The 22,955-nt window shown below is 35.2% G+C and overlaps 1 protein-coding gene across 1 annotated transcript; it reads right to left on the reverse strand.

Annotated features, from left to right (window-relative positions):
* Positions 1-290: 290 nt before the first annotated feature.
* Positions 291-22,263, reverse strand: LOC104077203 (intraflagellar transport protein 80 homolog; the record flags this gene model as incomplete). Its single annotated transcript, XM_009578348.1, has 6 exons — positions 22,175-22,263; positions 21,171-21,392; positions 9,449-9,517; positions 2,097-2,206; positions 1,455-1,544; positions 291-428 (listed from the first exon to the last, which is right to left on the reverse strand). Coding segments are annotated over exons 1-6 (666 nt in total), but the record flags the coding sequence as incomplete, so codon positions are not given.
* Positions 22,264-22,955: the final 692 nt, after the last annotated feature.

Raw genomic sequence — 22,955 nt, forward strand, 5'->3', positions numbered from 1 at the left:
TGTTTTTAAGGAAAAAAGCTAAAAAATACACAGAAGAATTTAATGTCCTGACAGGCAAAATATTATAAAAAAATTTTATCCAACCCAAAACATATTTAGAAGTGCAGCTAAGCAGATCACGGCGGCAATATCTTAGTCAGATGCACCCCAGTAGAAAGGTGCTGGAAATCATGACTGGTTTTTGCAAATAAAAATACACACCTTTACATGTATATCCTCAGGAATATTTACTGTCTTGTCAATAAATTTGTACAATTCCACATCTGCTATTTCTCAGAGTTGTTACTTACCCCAGTTTTATCACAGAGACGCAAAGTATGAAAAGACCCCACAGCAAATAATTCTCCATCCACAGCCCAGGCAACAGATGTTATAGGATATTCATGGGGCTGTGAGCTGTACAGTAGACGTCCATAACTGTCCCACACCTTTTAAAAAAATTAAATATATATCAATATGAACATAGTTTGGGTGTACCTTTACTTATTCTAGAGCTATCATTTTCCCTCATCACCACAGAAGTTGCAGAAATATACCCTCTAAGTTACTTCAGTGCCTTTCTGTATAACTAGAAAAATCACATGTATTATAGTTCACTTTTCATTAAAGGTTGTTCCTAATCAATAGTGGTTTGTTTAATGCAATAGGCTTTGCTTTGCTGCTATGGCAAATGTTACTTTATTCTGTATAAAATATTTCGAACTAATGAGTTTTGTTTCCTGCAAATTACTGTAAGTCTGTAAAATAACCACAAGGTTTATTCTATTTGCACTCATTTCCCAACAATGCGAGGCACCTCTGCAAATTTCCAGACCAAAGAGATTTTCTCACTGATTGAAGCCAACAGAATACCAGGAAGCCAATTCAGAGAATGAAGTAATTTGATTTTAACACTTTGATAATTATTATTTTTTTAATTTATTAATTGTGTACATTTTTATCACAGCCATTATACACTTAGAGAACCAACATACGATAGAATTAAAAATAAGTTCCTACTTAAGGGAAGAAACACAATATGTGCTTTCCATTTTGGATACAGAATATTCTAACTGAAAAATTTCCTAAGAGATTCACTAATGTTCCTGTAGTAGAAAAGAGTAGCTTTATCTCCTCTAATTTTATATGTCATTACCTTTTTCAGTATGTGTCATAGCTTATACTATTTCAAGTAATCTTTTCTATATTTCTACATATTTTCCTTTCGGAGTTTGTTTCACTTGCATTTTATTCTGCTGTATTTAAAAAAAAAAAACATTTCTAATTTTATGCTACTAGTCAGAGCGAGATGTATTTACAAATAATACAACTTAGGGTAACAAGTTTTTCTTGAAAACTGAAAGACTTCTCATTTAAATTTGAGCTTCCAAGTATTATTAAAATTAGAAAACGTCAGAATGCCTAATATCTTTTTTGGTCATTTAGTCTCCCCTAGAAAGTTAACCAGTACTCACCTTATATTTACAATCTTCACCTGCAGAAAGAATAAGATCATTAACTGAGTTCCAGTCAGTTTTTAAAATAAGTCCATCATGGGCTTTCCACTAAAATGGAAAAAAATAAATTAAACATAGATGCAACAAGTCTGACAACTTTTATTTTTAATATTTACCATTCATCATTTACTAGCATTCATACACTCCAATGTATATCAGGCTTTCCAACAGTACAAATGCACAGACGTCATCTCTTCTGCAGAAAAATAAATTAAATACGGCCTGAACAAGGCAGAATTAAAGCATAACAATCTGCACTAAGAGCATGTTCTAAACGATTGCTTCTGCACCTTTTCATAACAAATGAAAAGGGAAAGACTTCTGTATCTTTTTGCTTTTTCTTTATTTACAAAAAGCAAAATGCTTAATCACATGCCTGAAGAATATCCATAGCAGAAATTGTAAAAAATTTTTTAGTTTAGAGAAATGAACAATCTCCTTATTCTCAAAAAAACTAAAAAAGGCGGGGGGGGGAAATGAGCAGTACAGATGCTGCATGGAAAATTTTAGCACAAACATTTTATGTTTGGCAAAACCTCTAGATAACTGAAAAAAGTTTTCACATGGAAGTGTGAGACAACTGTAATGTATGAATGATACCTGCAAAACTTTAGCATTTGGCTGAAGAGGTTTAATAATCAGATGCTTCCCTGAAGTATAGAGAACTTTTTCAGAATCAGGTCCCCAGGCTACTGAGTACACTGGTGTTCCTGCAGATAGAAAGAAAAAAACATTTCTACAACTTATCTGATCAAATTATGCAGAAACTGCTACAGCCACTTCAAACTGGTTACTTAAAATCATACATCAAAAATTCAGGAGTGGGAGAAAGCCAAACTAGGGGCAACCATTTGTCCTCCACACTTGTCTGACTGCACTTACGGCCATGTTTACTGGTTCACTTCATCTTTTAGACAGCCATAGGAACAGCAGTTAAGAGACAGACACAATCCAGAAAGACAACTGTGAAGACTTCAGCTCATGCTGCATACCCTTCCAACACTCCTCAAGGAAATAAAAATACATAGGGTGAAGTCCTGGCACACTCACTTGAGTAAACCGTCAAACACCTATCACTTTCAATAGGACCGTTCTAAATTTAACTCTGAACAAATCAGCTCTATGCAAAACAAATGAATTGATGGCTTGTCCAATACTAGATCCGGGTTACTGAAAATGTGTATGACTTTACTCTTGCTATAGGTATCTCCTTTACTCATATTTACCTATCAATTTTTTCAATGCATCACTTAACTTTTAAGACCTACCCATTTTATTGCAAGGTCTGTCCCAACAGACTCCGACTACATTTACCACTTGTTTCTTCATTTCATGCTCTCTCTAAAACCACCTCTGGAAAAATTAAAATCACAAAATTTCTTCTTCTATTATAAGATTTCTTCTCCAGTCAAATCATCTTCATAACTAGACAATTTTGTTTCTTCAGCTTCACTGAACCTCATGTATATACTCCCAATTGTTTTTGCTTCCCCACTCTTAAAATAAAAATAAAAATCTGACCAATTTATTCCAAGATATAGTTGAGCAAAGTAAGATGAGATTGTCCTTCGTACCTTTGGGTTGCCTTTCATCTTTAAGATGCTTCCCTCTCATCTTGATGTACTGATTCCCTGGCTCATGGCTAACTGGGACATTGCAAAGATTTATGTTGCCCTTTCCATTTGTACAATTTTCTCTCTTATATCAAACAAAGCCCTTCATGGCCAATTTACTTTTAAGGTCTATCACATAATGGCATCTTTCATTCAGTATTAAAATGTTAACTCTTCCCAACTGATCAGTCCACAAAGTCAGCCTTCAATGCCCAGCTGTCAAATCTTCAGATCTTCTCTCTTGCTATCTGTTTAGTTTGTAGACACTTCCTACAAATACCTACAAAAGCATTTCATGTTTACCTTGAAAGCCCTGCAAACTTGTTTGCCAGAATACCTACAATATGATTAAATCCAATGCTGAGACCACTATGATGCTGACCAATACCTAATTTAAAACGAACAAATATTTGTATCAAAAGTAAGCCCAGCAAGTCGGGTAGATGGTCCACCATGCCACCACCTATCATTTTAATACTGTGTTTTTAATATTGCATCTTTCTCAAACCTCAATTTCTATTGCCATTTACCATGCTATTAATTTGTAAAACTTTTTATAAGTGAACAGTTTCACACAACTCCAGAAAATTAACAGCAATAGCTGCATTTTATATTTACTTAGTCTTTTATACTCTGATGCAATTTTATTCACAATTGTCACTTAAGAGACACAGAAAATCAACATGTCAACAATCATCCTAATACTTATCAAGAGACATCAGAAAATAGCTCTTTTCACCTACAATGATGAGACTGAACACAAACGTGGGTAGAAAAAACTTTGTATTGCACCTACATTATTCTTTGTAAAGTGTTTAGGCTCCATAATTAAGCCTCCTAACAAAACACGTATTTTTGTTTTGCTGCACGTATAAAAAACCAAACATCCCATACACAAGCAACTTACAAAACAAATGCCAACAAATAAAACTAGAAAGAGTGGCCCGCAGACTTCACAGATTTTTCCCAATTAACTGAAAACATTTTTTTTCAGATTGAAAACTTCAGGATGATGTATCTAGAATAAAGCTGACTGTTCCATTTTAAAAACATACTATCTTGCAGTTTTCAAATGACTTCTTTTGAAAATAGAAGAAAGTAAAAAATTACGTGGAAAAAGCATCCAGGGGGGGGAAAAAAAAAAAAAATCAGACTTGCCAACTATGCAAATATTTTCCATAGTACCTGACAGGATTAGACTCCCCTGAAGAAGAAGAATCAAAGTATTACACTACTTGTTTCCTTGCAAATAAAACTAAGAAAATTGAGAGATGTCCAAGCATTTATTTCTATCACAGCAAAAGCCCTGTAGCAATGGACAGCAAGTTTCAGCATTACAAGACGTGGAAACAGTGCATATGAAACTGCAAGGAGGGAGACTGTATAACAAGTCCCTGCCAGACCTTTCTTTCTTTTTACTTTTTGTAAAACGTGCTTCCTGAAATCAGAAAGAGAAGGCTTATTTCAGGCATCTGTTTTTCTCTAACAGACTTAATATTCTCACTGGCAGAAATGAGGCCTCTGAAGACACGATTCAATTTTCTAAACACAAGCACCTAAGGGATCTAAGGCATCTAGGGTACTCTAAGACACCCATGTGGAGCTTACAGATACAATGCAGGACCTGAACGAGATCCATCTCCTTCTGGAATAGATTTGGAGGTTAGGCAGAATAGCCCAATGAACCTCAAATGGCACTATTGGCACACTTACATTAACACAACTGAATTTACCCCAAAAATTCTGTTTGAGAAATAAAAAAAGTCAGAAAGAGCAACTGTTACAACCTAAATGTTGGTATTTGACAATTTCATAATTTTAGAAGAGGAAAATGGAAAGAAGTTCTCCTAAATTCTCAGAGATATGCACTTCTTAGAGAGTCATGCATATTTCAGCTGATAACTAAGTATCTAATTGATCAAATTAATTAAAATTTAGCAAATAAACCATTTTTTGTACATCTATAATTTATGGTAATAAAAAACCCCAAAAGGCTTAAGAAATACCCTTACAGGGTAAAATTTTCAAAGACACTTCTGGCATATTAAGTTCCATTTCAAAAAACGACTCAGGAATATCTTTTTATGGGAATATTTTGATGAGATTTAGATACTTAAGCGACTGAACTGCTATATCAACTGTCCTAACATCATCTAATATCTTACCACTTAAGCCTTCAAATTTTCTTTCTGAAGAAAAAACTGATTTTATTGCGGCCACATCAATCAGCTTACTAAACTTGATTTGAGCTTCCAATGTTCAAACTCTAAACTGAGACCTGGTGTCATTGCTCCTGAATATTTTTGTACTTCGTATATTTTCTTTTAGGAAGGCATTTATTTTATGTTATTTAGAAATACAGAATGATGTAATTTTTTTTTTTTAACTTGTCAACCATTATAGGAGACACAACTCATAGAAACATACAACATATATTAAGTAAGTCTGGCACTAGCTATTTTCCTACTGGCAGCAATTTATGTTGAAAATGACATAAATTCTGTCACCAGCTGCACAGAAATTCTAAATAAACTAATTTTTGTCCTGCTCTAATGCTGATTTAACAATCAGAAGACTTTTATATTTAAACCAAATGTTTAACTTTTTTATGATGGCTGACTACTTAACCACAATTTCCAGGGCTTAACAGCAGGAGCTAAGTTAACTCATTTCCTTCTGCACTTAACAAGAACTTGGTTGGGAAAAGACTGCCAACACATTGCATTGCTGCGGAAAGAAAAGTTCAGCAGAACAGGCAAACTGCAGTGAATTGCATTGGTGATAAACAGTTTCAGGAAAAAATACTCTCTGAGAAAAGAAGTGAGAAAAGCAGAAAAGGTGAGATCTGAAGAAGGAACATCAGCATTAAGCATACAGGGTGGCTTCTTCACATCTCAGTGCTCTACTAGCAGATGTTAATCCCCGTAATGAATCACTCCCGTGGCCAATGCATACAGCAGAGAAAGGGTGAGGGTTGAGTACAGGAGTGACAGAGCAGTCACTCTGACACTTTCAGCCACAGCAGATACTTTGGTAATTGTAACAGTAAGTCTGTGTGAGACTTTTTACTTTCACAGGAGTAGAAACATTAATTCAGACAATTTTATGTCTCTCTGTGGCAGCACAGAAAATAGGAGCTGCATTAGGAATACAGTTGTCCCTTAAAAATAATTTCCACTTCACAACAAACATGTTGTAATTAAACTGTTTACATTGCAACTGTAGTGATTTTGCTTCCATTAACCAAAAAGGCAACCTATACACCAATTATTCATATTACTTCTTGGTGCTTACTCAGCATACTAGTCACTGGAAGCCCATCAAAAAGTCAGCAGGACCAAAAGACAAGTACTCAAGAAAGATATGGTCTTAAGAGTATTAGATGACAAATTAAATTTGAAAGAAAGGTGACAGAAATCACCTGAAGAACTAGAAATCCATCTGACGTAAACCGGTAGAATGTGTGGCACAGAAACAATGGGTCTGTGGATAATGATGTTTAAATGATAAATAAGTGTCATATACTTTTATAATGGGAAGTCATGACTTCACCGAGAATAAAAAAGCACATGGACAGCACTGACATATTGTGCACAATGTACGTGTATTTTCATAAAAGTTATGGTGGTGTCCTTCACCAAATGCTTTTAAAGAAAGGAAGTTTTCATGGCACAAGAAATAAAGTCATCCTGTGGATTTAAAATACGACTTTCACGCAAGGAATTACTCCTGTCTTGACTAGAATTAGGGACACCAGAATAGTTACCAGGATCGAAGCAGGTGCTCTAGCAATGAAATACTTAGGGTGGATCCATGAGGCTTGCTTGCTTGCTTTCCCTGAAGATTCTCAGATCATGGAGAAAGAGTAAAGTTATCAGCAAAGCTGTCAGCTTCACTAGTGGGATAAGCTAAAGAAATTGCACTGCAGAACAATCTTGATTGTAGTGAGGAAGGCACAACTGAACTCTACTTAATTTTCAGCTTGATCAATACCTTTGACTCTGTAGAGGACTTCGAGGGTTAGAGAGCCAGTGGTTTACAAATCTCAGAAGTAGCAATTTTAGACAAACATTTCAAGAGAGGCTATGCAACTGTGGGTTCAGCACAGGTCCTGCTAACCAGATGTTTGGCCCGCGAAGGACTCAGTGCAGGTGGCACCACTAACGCTGCAGACTTCACCCCAAACAATTTCAGTGTCAGAACCTACAAAGCACCGTAAAAATTTGTGCATTTTCTTTCAAATGTGAACCTTCAATACATCCTATTCTTCACAGTTCTGTGGCCTCTCCAGAGGAACACAGACACTTTCAGCACAGCGTCATGCTGCAATGTATACATCACAGAATACACAGATAAATCCTGCTTTAAGCATAATCATGTGGGTTACCAACATATACCAAAGAGACTCATGAAAAAATACTATCTCATCAAAATGTATCAGTACACTGTGTCAACTAGAAGCTCAAAGGATTGCAAATACAGCTTTTTTAAAAAAGCTTTCAGTTTAATGAAAAGGAGGAAGAAAAGGAAGAATATTAAGATAATCTAAGAACAAAGAAGTGAGATCAGGCTCAAAGAACAATGCAGCCATAACAGCAATATTACAACTCGAGACTGAATGCAGTAGAGGCTACAGGGTCACACTAGCTTTATTCCATGTATCAGCATGATGGAAGGACATGCAACCAGAGCCTTCCATATAAGTACTGAAAAAGCTAAAAAAAGGGAAAAATGTATGTTCATGTTTTTGTAGTGAATAAAAATCCAAAGATAGAATAGGCATGTGGACCATCATCCAAAGATAAAAGCCTGAAAATTTACTTCTAATACAAAGAGTGGAATGTTAGCAATGGTAATCCTTTCATTTCTCAAAGAGATGATAAAGTGAAAGATTAGCTCAAGCATCATATACCTTTCATAAACAACATAACAATTTCTGCAGAATCTTATCCTGATCCCAGGTATGTCAGTAGCTTACAGAGGGGTCTGTGAGAATCTGATCCTATAAATTTAAAGTTTAAAGGGTTTCTGAGCCTCACAGGATCTTATCTTAAAACACAAATACAAAAAGACAATTATTCCATGGGGAGTCAACTGTACTTTTATACTGTACCAGAAACTCTAAGAAATCAATGAAAATTCAGCTTGCGTATTTCAAACTAGAACATGTCTCTTACTCTGTAAGCTTCATCAAACCTCAGATAAGCACAGTTAAACATAAAAAAGCTTGAAACATATCAACTGAGAAATAGTGAAGTGTGTGCTTCAACTTTTTTTTTTTCCAAAAATTAGAGTTCAGTTGGCTTATCTTTTTACATTGTAAGCATGAAAAAACACTACATCTGAATATGAACTTCCTTAACAGAATTGAAATACATTTTACATTCACTCCTGTGGTTAAAATGCCTTCAACAGGTTGAAAGAATTTAGATAATTTGTTTTAGAAAGAGATAAGGGTCTGACATTTAACACAACCCCAGGTGCATGTGGTTTCTTAAAAAATGTCAAAAGGTCACATGATCTCAATGTATGAAGTCTGAAAAACAATATCTAGCTCAGTATCTTCACCAAAATAGTACAAAAATGTTAGAAATTATGATTTTAAAAAATAGCATTTAAAAAATATCAAACATCATTTGTATAAATATGTATTTGCAGCTTATACTGTTGTATTTTACAATAATGTCATTTTAAATTGACTTAAACAGCTGGAATGCTCTAGTATGCATAAAACTGTAGTTACAAAGCCAAGACCAAGGTTAGGTCTCCATGGCCCCAGTTCAACAAAGAACTTAAGCACGGGGATCATTTCACTTCAGTAGGACTGTTTGCATATACTAAATTAGTTACCGGGTTAAATAGACAGATGAACCAAGGGCTGTTAAGAATTTTAAAGTTCAGAGGAACTAACCTACACGCACTTCGCATCTTTCAAGCATTCTTGCAATGCTTTCAGAGATTTTTTTTTTTTTTTTTTTTTTCAGTTTCACCATAAGATTCTGTGGCTTGGTATTAAAAGCTGGATTTTTTAATTCTTAATTCTTTAGCCTGTCCAGAATCCTTAGGGTGGAACTGAAACTATTGTCTAAAAACATTGCAATAATGCTTTTAAATTGAAGAATTTTTTTTTTGTAAGATAATAATTTTAAATATTAAATATTAAAAATCCAGTTCCCCCTGTATTCAACTATGATTTAAATTTTATTTTAGTTCAGTTTATCTAGGCCTTAAGATCCTTAAACAAACATTTACTGCTAGATTTAGGGTCTGTTAATTAAATATATTTCATAATACCCCAAATTAAAAAGTTCTCATGGAACTTTAAGAAAATTAACTTACCTTGCTGAGCTAAAGTAGATCTCAGCATTCCACTTTTAGACCAGATTTTCACTTGGCCATCTTCACCAACTGTAAAGTTATCACAGAAATCATCAACTTAAATGCAATAGTAAGTCTAACAAACATGGCACTTGTATTTATCTAGGAAACACTAGAGTTAAAATAAGTCCAGGTCTTCTTACAGGTTAACTACTGCTTATGTAGTCTTCCTAACATGCAAACAGATAGTATATTATGGAAAAAAAATTCAAGACTGTTCTTCTGCTATTATCAACAAGTCTCTTCTTCTCCTGAAAATCCCTATAGTCTTCTTATCTGAAGCTGCTCCTGGGAAGAGAAAGTCCATCACTATTTAAGTAACCCAAGTTCTGTATTTTCTATTCAGCATTGCTATTACTTTTCATCTATTTACAGTTCAATGGCCCAGAGGCTGATTAAATGAGTCTCTGAGGAGTCTGAAGAGAGTAGGAACAGATTTTATGTATTAAACTGGAGGCTTCACAGTTGATAAATGGTGAAACTGAAGATAACTGAAGGCTCCGTTTGGAAGGCTTAAATTTTATAACATTACTGTGTGTTACCAAGAAACTAAGTTTACTTACTAAAGATTAAGTTCTTATACACTATACAGCATAGTTATGTATGCATTAAGAACACAGATTTCCTAGTGCGCTATCATATTTAAAACGTACAGCTCTGGGCCTTCATTTAGGCCTCCCACATTCAATTAATGAGGAAAAAGGTGCACCTGAAAGCTTAATGCCATTCTTCCATTCAAAGGTAATTTACTTACCAGATTTCAGGTTTTTATATCTGGCCGATGTAGCTTTTAAGTGTTTAAAAAGTGTAAAAAAAAATTTTAAAAATCTTATTTGTGCACATATGATACTGTTAAAATAGAGCCATAAAGAATATTTTAACTGATACGGTATCACCAATGATTCACTCTTCGTTAAAGTATAGTTGCGGTATAAAAGTAGTTGATCTTCTCAGAGTACGCTGTTTGGATATGGTGATGAATTCCCATACTCCCCATAAGTGTCATGCAGTCTTTCCAAAAAAAAAAAACCAAACCAAAAAAACATTGAAAAGACAATTTTAACTTTTTCTTTGGAGAAGTTCCTGAGGCAAATCTGTCTTTAAAAAGAACAATATTTCTATCCCTCTGGGATTTCAGAGGAACATGCCAGACAGAGTTCCTTGAAGCAGCATTTTAGAGTCAGACTGAGTCTGGAAACAAGCTGATCCAAAATTATCTTCAGTACTTCTGGACTGAGTTGGAATTTGTCCAAAGAAATCAGCTGTGCTAGATCAACAGGAGGCTGCAGAAAATTCTGACACCAACAGAAATTCCGTAAAGGAGAAGTCTATCAGAGTAAATTTAATTAGCTCCCCTTTAAAATCAAGATAGAAGTTTTTGACAAAAATGCCAAAAGCAACTAATTACCAAAAGATTTAGGACAAAAAGACATGTAGAGATGCAGACACTGGGAGCTCACTCTCCCAGCCTCAGTAGAGAAGAGAGTTAGACTGCAGCTGGATCTACACCACTCCTAATAATTAAGAAAGAGCAGCACAGGAACATTCAAGATGCTCATGAGGCCTCAGTAAACTTTGCTGGATAAAAAACCCCAAATGTCATGTGCAGAGATATAAATGTACCAACTTAGCAACCTTTTTTTGTAACAGATAAGAAAAAAAAAAAAATTCTCCTTTATGAAGTATAGAGCATCCACAAAAACATCTAAGCACTGATATTAAAAACATTTTCTTTCAAGTAAATAGGATAACATCTAATAAATAGGATCACTAAAAAAAAAAAAAATGTTTTCACTAGATCTTCTACTAATTAAAATAGATGACATTCTTCTAAAACAGCATTAATCAAATAGTGGAAAATTAACTTCTATTAAAGAAGGTGATAATAACCCCAGTGATAATGAAGACATAAAAAAAGTAACTTACTATAGCTAACTTCATTTAAATTGTTGATTTTGTGTTTCCATCTCCCCCTTCTAACGAGGACTTCAAGCTAGATCAGTGTGTGAACACTTAATAGACTCAGTTTTATTCATTCAAATTCAGTGTAACTACAATATAAACAATGAAATTTAGGATTACATCTTCTAAACATATGTCAAGGATTAAATTATTTTTCCAAAACATTCTATTGTATTTATCCCGTAGAATAAAGTACTTACATTCTACATATTCTATTGAATGCACTCACTTTTCATAAATTTTGTTTAATACTCTATTTTTGTACCCTTAAATTTCTTCATGGCATGTCAACTTTGTATATTAAAAAAAAAACAGAAGGCTTTATTTTGAAGGAGCTCTTCTGTTATTTTAGTTTTCAAAACACTTCATTACTTTAAGAATGCTTACCTGTAACCAGTGCTGTTCCTTCGTAATTCCACCTTCCTGCAAGTACAGCTCCACAGTGTGCTTCTACACTTTTCTCTACTCTTCCTAACTTTGAAATCAAGTGGAACTTCCCTAAACAAAAGTTCAAGATACAAATAGTATATCTAATTTTGTGAATCGGTATTTAAAACTGTAATGGTGTTATCTTCTGTTAAAAATGCACACACAAAACAAGACAAGAAACCAACAACAACAACAAAAGAACAAAACATGCAATTATGTTGTTCAGAGCTATGATTAGCCCAAACAAACGAGCTCTTGCAGAAGAACTACTCGTAAACTAGCTACAATGTTGTAATTTTTTTTCTTTTTGGTATGTATAATCTTTGTTTTGCCTATTCATTTTTCTTATGTCCCTCTAAAGTTTGCATGTTTCTCTGGGGACACAAATACCTGATGTTATTTCATTGTCTGAAAGCTAACAAACAGAGGTATACACACTGCAGCCCATGAGAGTCCTTGTGGTTTGTTTTTTTTTTTTAAGATCTGAAAAATCACTCAGCACCAAAAGGATAATGGAAAAGCTAGAACAATCTGACCATCGATGAGCGCGTTACTCTGAGGAAGTATTACTGCTTGCATTATGGAGCTGTTATGGAAATTCACAGAAGCCAAAAACAAAGCTATTAATGATTTCAACAGAAGCATGAGGAAGTCTTTCTTTCCAAATGAGGGATGTTGCTTAAATCCAGGAAGATCAAATTTAAACTGGACCAAAGAGCAGACAAAGTAGGACTTGGAAACATGCGGCAGAACAAACGCATGGCTTAGAATAGTCCAGTGATTCAAATTAACTACTTTAAAACCAAAACTCTTTTTAAATTATTTTATCTAATCTGCCAGACAGTGAGCCACTATAAGCAATTTCCAAAGTGACCAGAACTCTTTGAGATAAACAGTACACAGATACCTCACACTAAGTGTGTGCAAATGCTCTGTCCCTTAAGATGGGATAATTTTTCCATTAATAACATCCTGCTTGGGAATATGAATTATAAAACAGGACATACCTGATGAGCCAGAACCAGAAACTAAATACCTGACTATTTCAGTAAAAGATCACATTATCAAGACCAGTATGTGTATGCAGGTGATAACAGAGTTAACTATGAACTGCGTAGAAGGTAAAAATGCATATCACTGCATTAAATGCACATTCAAATCACAGTAGCCAAGATGACAAAACTTAGGTGGCCTGCACTGCCAGAAGCTTGAAACAACTTTTATTGTGTTCTGATTTCCCGTGTTTTATTTTGCACTTCAATTTAAAAAAAACAAACAACACAAAATAAACACCACCAACAAAAAACAAAGCCAAACTAAAAACAAAGAAAAAGCATTCTGGTAGCTCTGTCAGTAAATAAGCATGAAACATACATCAGGGTTCTCCATAGTACTATTCAAATCAATACAATCACACTTTGTCTTCATTTTACTTTTAAGTACATAAACAAAAAAGCACAATCATCCAGCCAAATGCAAGATTTCCAAGCAAAAGATTTTTAACACTGAAGAAGGATGGTTTGTATAAATCAGTATATTTGAACAGACCATTTAAAATACCATACACTGAACTATACATTTTTGCTTCTCTTTATCACTTGTATTCATATCTACCACAGTACTCTGAAGAGCTAGTTAATCCCACTTTTTTCTGAATTTACAGAACTAATATTATTTACTAAGACCATTTCTTCCTCATTCAGTGAATTTTTAGTTTCCTAAAATTTTCAGTACTTGTATTCTACATTGAATGCATTATGTTTTTTTATAATTATAGACTATATTTTATATGCTTAATGCATCAGTTATTTTATAGAACATCTCTCAGGTGTGAGAGTCACATTTTTTGTGTATAAGCAATAACTGGATTCACAGGAATTCCATGGCTAAATGCAATTTTCTCTGATTAAATTGTCAAAATGGCCTTTTCTGGTTTTAAAATAATATATTAAAAAAAGTTTTATTTTCTGATTGCCTGTCTTTTTCGATGCATAGTGTACTTGTTCAACCTGTAGCCAAGACCTTTTTCATTGCAGAATACTTAAACCTCTTCTGATCATAGGACTATGAATATTCTCATGCCATCATGTACAGTATTCATCATTAAGTGGCTGAGCTTTTCATAACCATTATGAACATATTTCACTAATTTCCCCTGGGAAAAAAAAAAAAAAAAAAGAGCTTTGCAAATCGGGAGCTAACATACACAGAGATCTAACTCAAAGGCATCCATCAACTTCTGGTATCCCATCTGAAACATTCAGAATACTTTTTTAAGGATACAAATAATTCTATGTCGTTTTATAAATTGAAACAATAGCTTCCACTGACCCAGGTAGAATCCGTTAGACCTCAATACTTCTGTAAGCAAACCCCTCAAAACATAAGAGAAAAAATAAATTAAAATGAAAGAACAGACAGTTGGCAAGCAACTGCATACTTCGGTTAGGTCACATTATCAGGAAAACAATGGGCGATATCACAGAATACAGGATAAAATCCTGTTATATAGGGAAACATGCAACTCGTTTACTAATCTTTTGCATCCTTTCCCACTCCACAAGCTCTTACTTCTTTCACAAGGCATCTTTCAAATAGTGAAACATAGCAAATTGTAGCCTAACAGGAAAGAATACAGTTTCATATAAAAGTGGGTCTACCTTAGGCACTAAGATAGAATTCATCTGGAAAAAATGTGATCATGCATTTAAAAACTGTATCATAATACTTAGCAGAACAGGGCCAAATCAAGTTTTCACAGATATCATCTTTACTTCTGCAACTTCTTTACTCCTCCAACATGTGAATTTACAACTGATGACAGTCAAATGATGTGACTCATTAGATACTGCTTTTTTCACTGCATTCACACATAGAGGTTGCTCTAAAAGCAATGTTTCGATGGATGTCTCTGCCTTCTGTTCTTCTACTTAACACTGAGGTAGTAAAGACTTTCAGATTAGAACTTACTGCCTTATACACAATTAAGAAAAGGAAAATTTTAGCTGTATGCTTGGAGTAGATAGAAGTGATTCAACTTAATCTTACTTTACATCTCAGATTTGTAAAATACAGTTCCTTTATTTTTATTAAGTACTAAAGCCAGAAGCTGTCCTCAATCTTAAAGTGACTCTCCAGTTTTGGAGGAATTTCAAGTGGGAGATTAACAGCCTATTCAAATACAGAATATAAAACATGTATGTTTTGTTCATTACTTTTCATAGACTTTCAAATGCTGACCTAATGTAAAATTATCAATAACATAAAAAGTTGAAAAAATAGGTCTATTCAGTTATGATTTGTGCTTAATAAGCAGCTTAAAGCTGAACATATTCTTTATTTTTGTAAAAAAGCAGCAACAAGATCAATGTAAATAGGAAGTAAAAGAACAATGTCCCACAAGAGATGCAACTCAGAAGAAAACCCAAGAGGATTAAATTTACATTTGCTCTAATTTCACAAACATCTGGAGTTCAACCAGGAATTAAAGCAACCCTGTAAAGACATTATACTTCATTTCCATTGGATTCAGCAAATTTCCAGGAATCCTTATCACAGAGATGAATTAGCTGTTGCAGGGAAATTTCAGGCTTCACACATAAGGCATGCTATAAAAGTAACAGTTAAATAGAATTTTAAATGTAAGGTTTTTAGAAAATAGCAATTAAGCAACAAAACTTGTACATGCACCTTTACAATGCCATAATTCATTTGCATATGCAAAAAAAAAAATCTTTACAACAAGATAAGTTCTCTTTATTGAAAGTGCTAAGTTACAGTAGGAGATAAAAACTTGGAAATTTTCCACATTAAGTTTTTATCTCAATTTATTCTTTCACAAATTAGGTTAGCACTGTTTTGTATTATGATTTCACTAAAAAACCAAAAAAAAACAAAACCAAAAAAACCCCTATGATTTTTTGGCAAATACATCTCATGAACAGCGTTCCAGAAATTGAATGTTCAGGATGAGTTTACCTATCGATGCTAAGAGCTTATCCCTTAGTCGTAATAACAGTTAACTAGGTAAAACATCCCTACAAGAAAGAAGATAAAGTACTAACTTGTGCAAGACAAAACCTGAAGATCTCAGAATTTGTGATCTGTGAACTAATTATGGCAAAAATAACTCATTCCGTAAGTAACAGCAAGCCAAATCAACTTGTGTTGCTGGACTCCCTACTGCCTAAGAAGGGACCCAGCTGAAAGTTTCCCTTCAGCGAGGGCAAGCATAAGAACTCCTCCCTGCGTGGACTGCCTGTAGCCCATGTTGCAGCTGCCCCCTCAGTGAGGGCGTTCACTAATTTGCCATTCTTCCATCACATAGCTGCCTCTTTCCATAAAACCCACCCAGGAGGGCCGGTACTGACTACCTGCCAGCCAGTCCCCCTACAACACCAGTCATGGAACTCCCATTTTCTCAGGGAACAGCACTTCAAGGAAAAAAAAAAAGTTTCTAGGTCAGTTTCTTCATCCAGTTTTGTTTACATTTAGCACTCTATAAACATATAAACAAATTGGGATTTACTCCGTTCACTTAAACAGAAATTACATTCTATCTTCCTTCTACAATATCGCATGTTATCTTCCTACCGCAGAGTATCTACTGCTCTGTAACAAGCATAAAGCATTTAGTTTTAACAGCAATTCATCCAACAAAGCTCAGTTCTACTTTGCACTGTGCTATGCTAGCAAAACAGTAGCATTCAAATTAACGACAGGAATAGCAATAAAGGCCCCAGATGTCCAGAAGGAATGCAAGGGCTGAACACAAACTCGACTCACCGAACAATACAAAATTATCTAACGACGGATCACCGGACTGGCTTGAAGAACTAAAGGATATGTCATCTTGGGAAATGGGGGAAGTTAGTGGATTGCAGACTTTCATCAGGCAATACCTATCCCAGCTATACCACCATTAAGATGATAAGCCTTGGGGATGTGCTGAGAACTGGACAATTTGAAGGGCCTACACATTTGTAAAAAGAAAAAAAAAAATATCAAAAAACAAAACAAAAAAAAACCCACCCAAAACAAAAAAAAAACCCACTGCAATAAAGTTGGCAAAGATAGCCAAAACAGTTTATGCTGCATGCAAGCAAGAAACAGCTGCATTAAAAGAAAGTGAAAGTTAATCAAGCTGATCTCCAAAAGCTGGACAATCATAGAATTGATCGACTCTCAAGTGCATATGAATTCTAACAGAGCTATAACTACATGATCATTTACATGTTTCGCAGAATTTTTTTCTCATTCAGTAATCTTTAATTTTTTTTTTTTACTGTTACGGAGGAAACAGCATTTTTCCCAACCTTCCTCTCACTATGTCTTTCAGCTATAATGTTGAAGTACTTTATAAAGATTTCAGCTTTAACTAGAATCCTAGGATGGTAACTTTAGCTTAGACAAAAAAAGTTTGGTAAAAGTTATAAGCAAATGAACACAAAAGTCTTACTGAGGAAAATGAAGATCAAAATTAAGGGACTGGTTTAGAATCTGTTGGTCATGCACAACTAAAATCTTGAGCAGCAAGAAAAATCATCTGCTAAGTTGCAAGAACCCCCCACTTTAAACCTCTGCCATTGACTTATGTCACTTAAAGTAATCCAGCTTCTAGAAGTTCATTGATAGCCTTGCAAAGGTCCTAATCCTGGAAAAGATTCTGGGGCTTACCTATACATGGTATTATTCATGAATCTTTATTCCTAAACTATAGCTCTTTGTTGTAGTTTCAGTTAATCCACTTACAGGAGAAGGGCAAGCATTCATACCTACTAGACATTACACTTAGGAACTGATCTCTTACCTAAATTTGCATCAGGTTCACATACAGACTAAAATATTTCCGAATGTACAGTTCCTGCAACATGCTAATTTTTGAATACTTCTGCAAAAAAAATCAACTTTCAACCTCTCTAAACACATCTATGAATATGATTTGGTTTTCCTTACACATCTTAGTGGTACAAAAAACAGAAAAATGAGAGAGAAAAATTGCACAGCAGTTTTAAAAGTCATCTTTTTCATGAAGGTAGTAGTAGTCCTTAAGTATTTCTTCAATCAACTGTCAAAGCATTATTCAAGCAGAACACGAAATACTAGCATACTATTTTAATAACACTGGAAAACTGACTGAATAAATTAACAGGAGATCTGACTTACTACAGTTGTTCTTTTGCTCACTATTTACATGTACAATTTAGAACTTTATAGAAACAGGACATTAGAAATAAAAATGTGAAAACTGAGAAAGAAAAAGAATGGAGAAAAAAGCAAGGAATTAAGAGCACCGGCTGACCTACCGAAATCTCTCCATCCCATTTATCACTGATCGGAAAAGAATACAAATCCCATAGAAATCAGCTCAGTTCATATTGATCACTGACTGACGTTCTGAAGAACATCTTTGTTTAGGTAAACGCCGCCCCCCCCAAGCATAATACTAAAATGCATGCAAATATTAATTGACGCAAATGAATCTTCCTTTCAGCTTTCACAAAAGCTTCCATTTCCACCCTAAGAGCTCTACAAGCAATACTTCATTAAACCCAGCTGCCTAAAATTCATAGCGAAGTTCAGCACCAAGTATTGCAAAAATTACAACTCTACTTGGTCGAACTTCTCTCCTCATCTTCCCTCCCTGTGTATATCTAGGAACGGATAGGGAGCCAAAAGATGTCCTGATTTTGTTCCGTCAGTTCAGTGCATTTATTCCTTAGGAAGTACTGAATACCTTGAAGAAATCTTGGCCTCCACTCTGTGAATTGAACTCTCAGCCCTCCTAATTTTTAAGTGCAACTATTGCCAAAAGTCAGAGAAATCTCCAAAATTTCATCCAAGGAATGAATTTCCTCTACCTTCTTCAAATACATATTACCTCTCTCCATCCGTACAGGAAGCCATGCTGGATGCATCAGCTCCAGGCTGCTAATGCCCAGTAACAAACCTTCTGTTCCCAATCAAGCTCACTGTGAAGCTAGCCAAAAGCCTACAATAAGTTCCCCTCACCAAAGAAAACACACTAGACCCACAAATTCAAGGTTCTGGCCAAAACATGGGCAGAAGTTAGCTGGAAATTCTCCATCAGTCCCATTAAAACTATCAATAGGTCCCTGTGAAAGCTATCAACAGGGTCATGGGCAGATGGCCATTATTATCCTGACGGAAACTCTCTACAACAATTGACCATGATCTGTTCTGCCTGAAAAAGCTGGCAGAGATTTAGAGCAGCATATTGCTTTCAGTTCAGTGTTGAGAAACTCCCATCACTACCATTTGTGTAGAAATACAGCTTTACCAGCAAGATCTTTGACCGCTGACAAAAGAATACAAACTAAGTTTAGTATGTTGATGCAATCTGCTTCTTTGTGGCACATAATTACTACTACCAGCAGGATAACTTAATTTACTTACTCTGGAACCTTCAACAGCATTATCAACCGAGTAAAACACAAAGGTATAAAAAGTTAGGTGTATGGACTGTCCAGCTTCTGCAAATAAGTCACAGAAAAATAGAGTAGAACAGAACAGTAGAACAGAGTAGAACAGAACAGAGTAGAACAGAACAGAGTAGAACAGAGTAGAACAGAATATTTCAGTTGGAAGGGACCTACAACAATCATCTAGTCCAACTGCCTGACCAATTCAGGGCTGACCAAAAGTTAAAGCATCGTATTAAGGGCATTGTCCAAATGCCTCTTAAACACTGACAGGCCTGGGGCATTGACCGCCTCTCTAGGAAGCCTGTTTCAGTGTTTGACCACCCTCTCAGTAAAGAAATGCTTCCTCATGTCCAGTCTAAATCTCCCCTGAAGCAGCTTCGAACCATTCCCACGAGCCCTATCACTGGATACCAGGGAGAAGAGATCACCACCTCCCTCTCCACTTCCCCTCCTCAGGAAGCTGTAGACAGCTCTTCCAAGTCACCTGTATGCCAAGTTCTTGGACATAACACATGAAAGTATCAGAAATCATTCACAAACTAACACACCAACCCGATCAGCAGGCTCTTGCCAGTGGATTTTCAGTGAGGCAGTCCCAGCCTACATCAAGGACTTGTTCCTTAGCAGAGCTTTTATCCCAACACAATTTTTATAACAAGGTCAATGTAAACCAGCAGATTTCATAAAGGATCAACCCCTTTTTAAAACGGGTAGGTTCAGGAAGAAACACACTCTTCTGAACTACAGGGTTTCCACACAGTAGGTTCTTTGTAGCAGAAATAAAGGGGAGGGTGTTAAGAAAATTTCTTTTTACCATTATTTTTTGTATTTTGTTCAAACAAAGAATTAGATCAAGGAGAGCCCAAATGTTTTTTCCTTAAAGAAAAGGGATGAGGGAAGAAAAGGAAAGGGAAACATGCACAGAAAATTCCTGATGCCATGGAACATAATCCCCATTCCAGTATTGAGAAGAAAGTAGACAAAGTCTGACCTGAACTGTATGGACTGCTTCATAATAAATGTAAAATAATAATGAAACTAGTTACCTAAGATTTCTTCACTGAAATGGGCATAAGAGTATATCAGCCTTCATGCAGGAAGAAAAATTTGACTGTGTACAAGTTGGGCAAAATCAATTCCCAGCCTCTTAGGAGAGGAAATAAAAAAACCCCAAGCAACCATCAAACCTTCTTGCTCCCATCTCCCTTCCACAAAACAGAATCCATGCACTGGAATACAGTAGCTACGATATTGGATCATATAGTCTAGTATTAGTACACCAGTATACTGGACAAATAGCAGCATACTGGATATACATATGTATATATACATCTGCCAGTATAGTGGACATACATACTAGCCTTTCATCTCTGACAACAGCCAGAACTAGATGCTTCAGAGGGATATTCAAGACTCCATAGAAGCCAGATACAAGACATGCTCTTGTAACACATCCAAGAAATGGACTACATTGATATTAAACATCACGGTTAAGCAATTTCAGTAACTTGGTCATTTTCAGTTTTCACAACTCTAAGCGATGTAGTATCTATGTAGGCATGCAATGCTACTGGTTTATGAAACTGAAAAGGGATGATAGAAATTGATCTTATGTAAAAACAATTATATATCTGCTGTCAGAGGTATGTTTGATAGCGTATCAGAGAAAGTATAGTAATACAATGTATTAAATTTGAAACAACTATTAATTTTACACCAGTGCAACTGGTGTTCAGGTATTTGAAATTGCTTTATTGCAGACTATTTAACTGCAAATAATTTCTCAAGTATTTGAGTGACATAAGCACAAAGTGGTATGAAATTATAAATATTTTAAATTGACTTACCATCAGAACTTGTTAGAACAAAGCTCTCGGCATGGGACTGCTTCTTCCCACCTACACTTCTGGGAAACCAGTGAAGATCTATGGGATAAATATCATCTGGAAGTTTCACTACTCGAGTAGTCTCACTAGTTAAAAGGTTCCATTTCATAATTTGGTGATCATCGCTGCAGGAATATAGCTCGTCAGCTGTAGTCCATCCCACACAGCTAACCAACTCTTTATGTTTAATTAAATTAAGGAAGTCTGAAAATTTTAATTATTAAAAATAAGCTTACAAAAGATCTCATCTAGGTTATACAAAACTGAAGGAACAGTACTGGAAGATTATTTTGATAAGATTCCATGCAATGTTTTATATAAAGAAAACATTTTTTTCTTTGCTCTTTTGCTTCAAGAAAAGAGCTGGTAGAAATTCAGCAAAAAATAAAGCAAACCATATTGTGTAAAAATATAATTCTTCTTATGATGCATACTTATTGAAACACAGCTGAAATGTTGGGTTACACCTCTAAAAGTGTCTTTGTGCGCAATGCAGGCGCAAAACACCCGACTGTCATTCAAATGTGTCAGTTTATTAACGCCACATCATACATAAATTGTTGACATATCTAATTTTTAGTAGAAGAATTACAATTTCGTTTACATCTGCTACATGCATATCTTATTACAAGCAAATAGATATATCACTACTCCTATTTACTGTCTAGGAAACCTTTTAACTTATTGCTACAAATAAGAAAGGAAAGAAAAACTCAAAACTTTCTAGCAAAACCTTGACAGCTTCTGAACGGAAGGTATTACTCTAATAGTGTTCAACATCTCTTAAAATGTTGCCCTTAAAAGGCAGCACTGAATGCAAGGTGAAGGAAAGAAAAAGAAAAAAAAAGCCACCTGCAATTTGCAAATACTTTACTATGACATTTATGATAAAGAAATCCTTTCTGGAAAAGAGGCTATTCAGCATTAACATGCTTTTCTACGGTTTATTCTGAGACAAAGGATATGTTTTGGTTCCTTTAAAAGTGAAGTCTTCAGTCTCATTTCTGTTGTTCAGATGGAGCATTAAAAAAAGATATGTAGTATGTTATGACTGTAATAAAACAAAGCAAACACATATATAAGTAGCCAAAATTAAAAAGGAAGACACTAACACCAAAATAAAAAGTTTTGAAATAAGTAATACTACATTAGTACTGTGGCAAAATACGCACCAAAAGAGACCTGAGTTTTCAGGGAATTCTGTTTGTACAGTACCCAACTCCATATTTATCTTATCGCTTACTATAAACACACTGGACAATTGAAAGAACAAGTGATGCTAGGACCATCTTGCTGAAACATTATAAGTTGAAACACTGAAGTTCTCTTGTGCTGACAAATAGCCATGAAGGTAGCATGGGAAAACCTGGAATCGCAAACTTTTCAAGGAACTTCATGCTTAGCGAGAGCACTGTGAGAAAATTTAGAGGAAAAAGCCATACTATGAAAATAATCCTGCTGTGACAAAATGATACAACGTCCTAGTCTTTCATCCATCCCTATTTGTAATGTCCATGATACTTTACTGCAACACAGTAATTCCATAGGCAGTTCAATGGGGTCCCACCTTCTCAACCCCTTCCCTCCTGTGACAGCAAAAGCCTTCATGTGTCTGTGCCTGGACAGGATAGAGACACTGATCCAGGTTAAAACTTTTTTGTCCTTCAGGATGAAAAGAAGTGCAAGCAAGAGGGTGGGAGCAGTTGGCATATTCTTAGGAGAGCATGATGATGCACAATGTGGCCT

Source organism: Fulmarus glacialis, unplaced genomic scaffold (genome assembly GCF_000690835.1).
Source record: "Fulmarus glacialis isolate BGI_N327 unplaced genomic scaffold, ASM69083v1 scaffold18155, whole genome shotgun sequence".
Taxonomy (NCBI): domain Eukaryota; kingdom Metazoa; phylum Chordata; class Aves; order Procellariiformes; family Procellariidae; genus Fulmarus; species Fulmarus glacialis.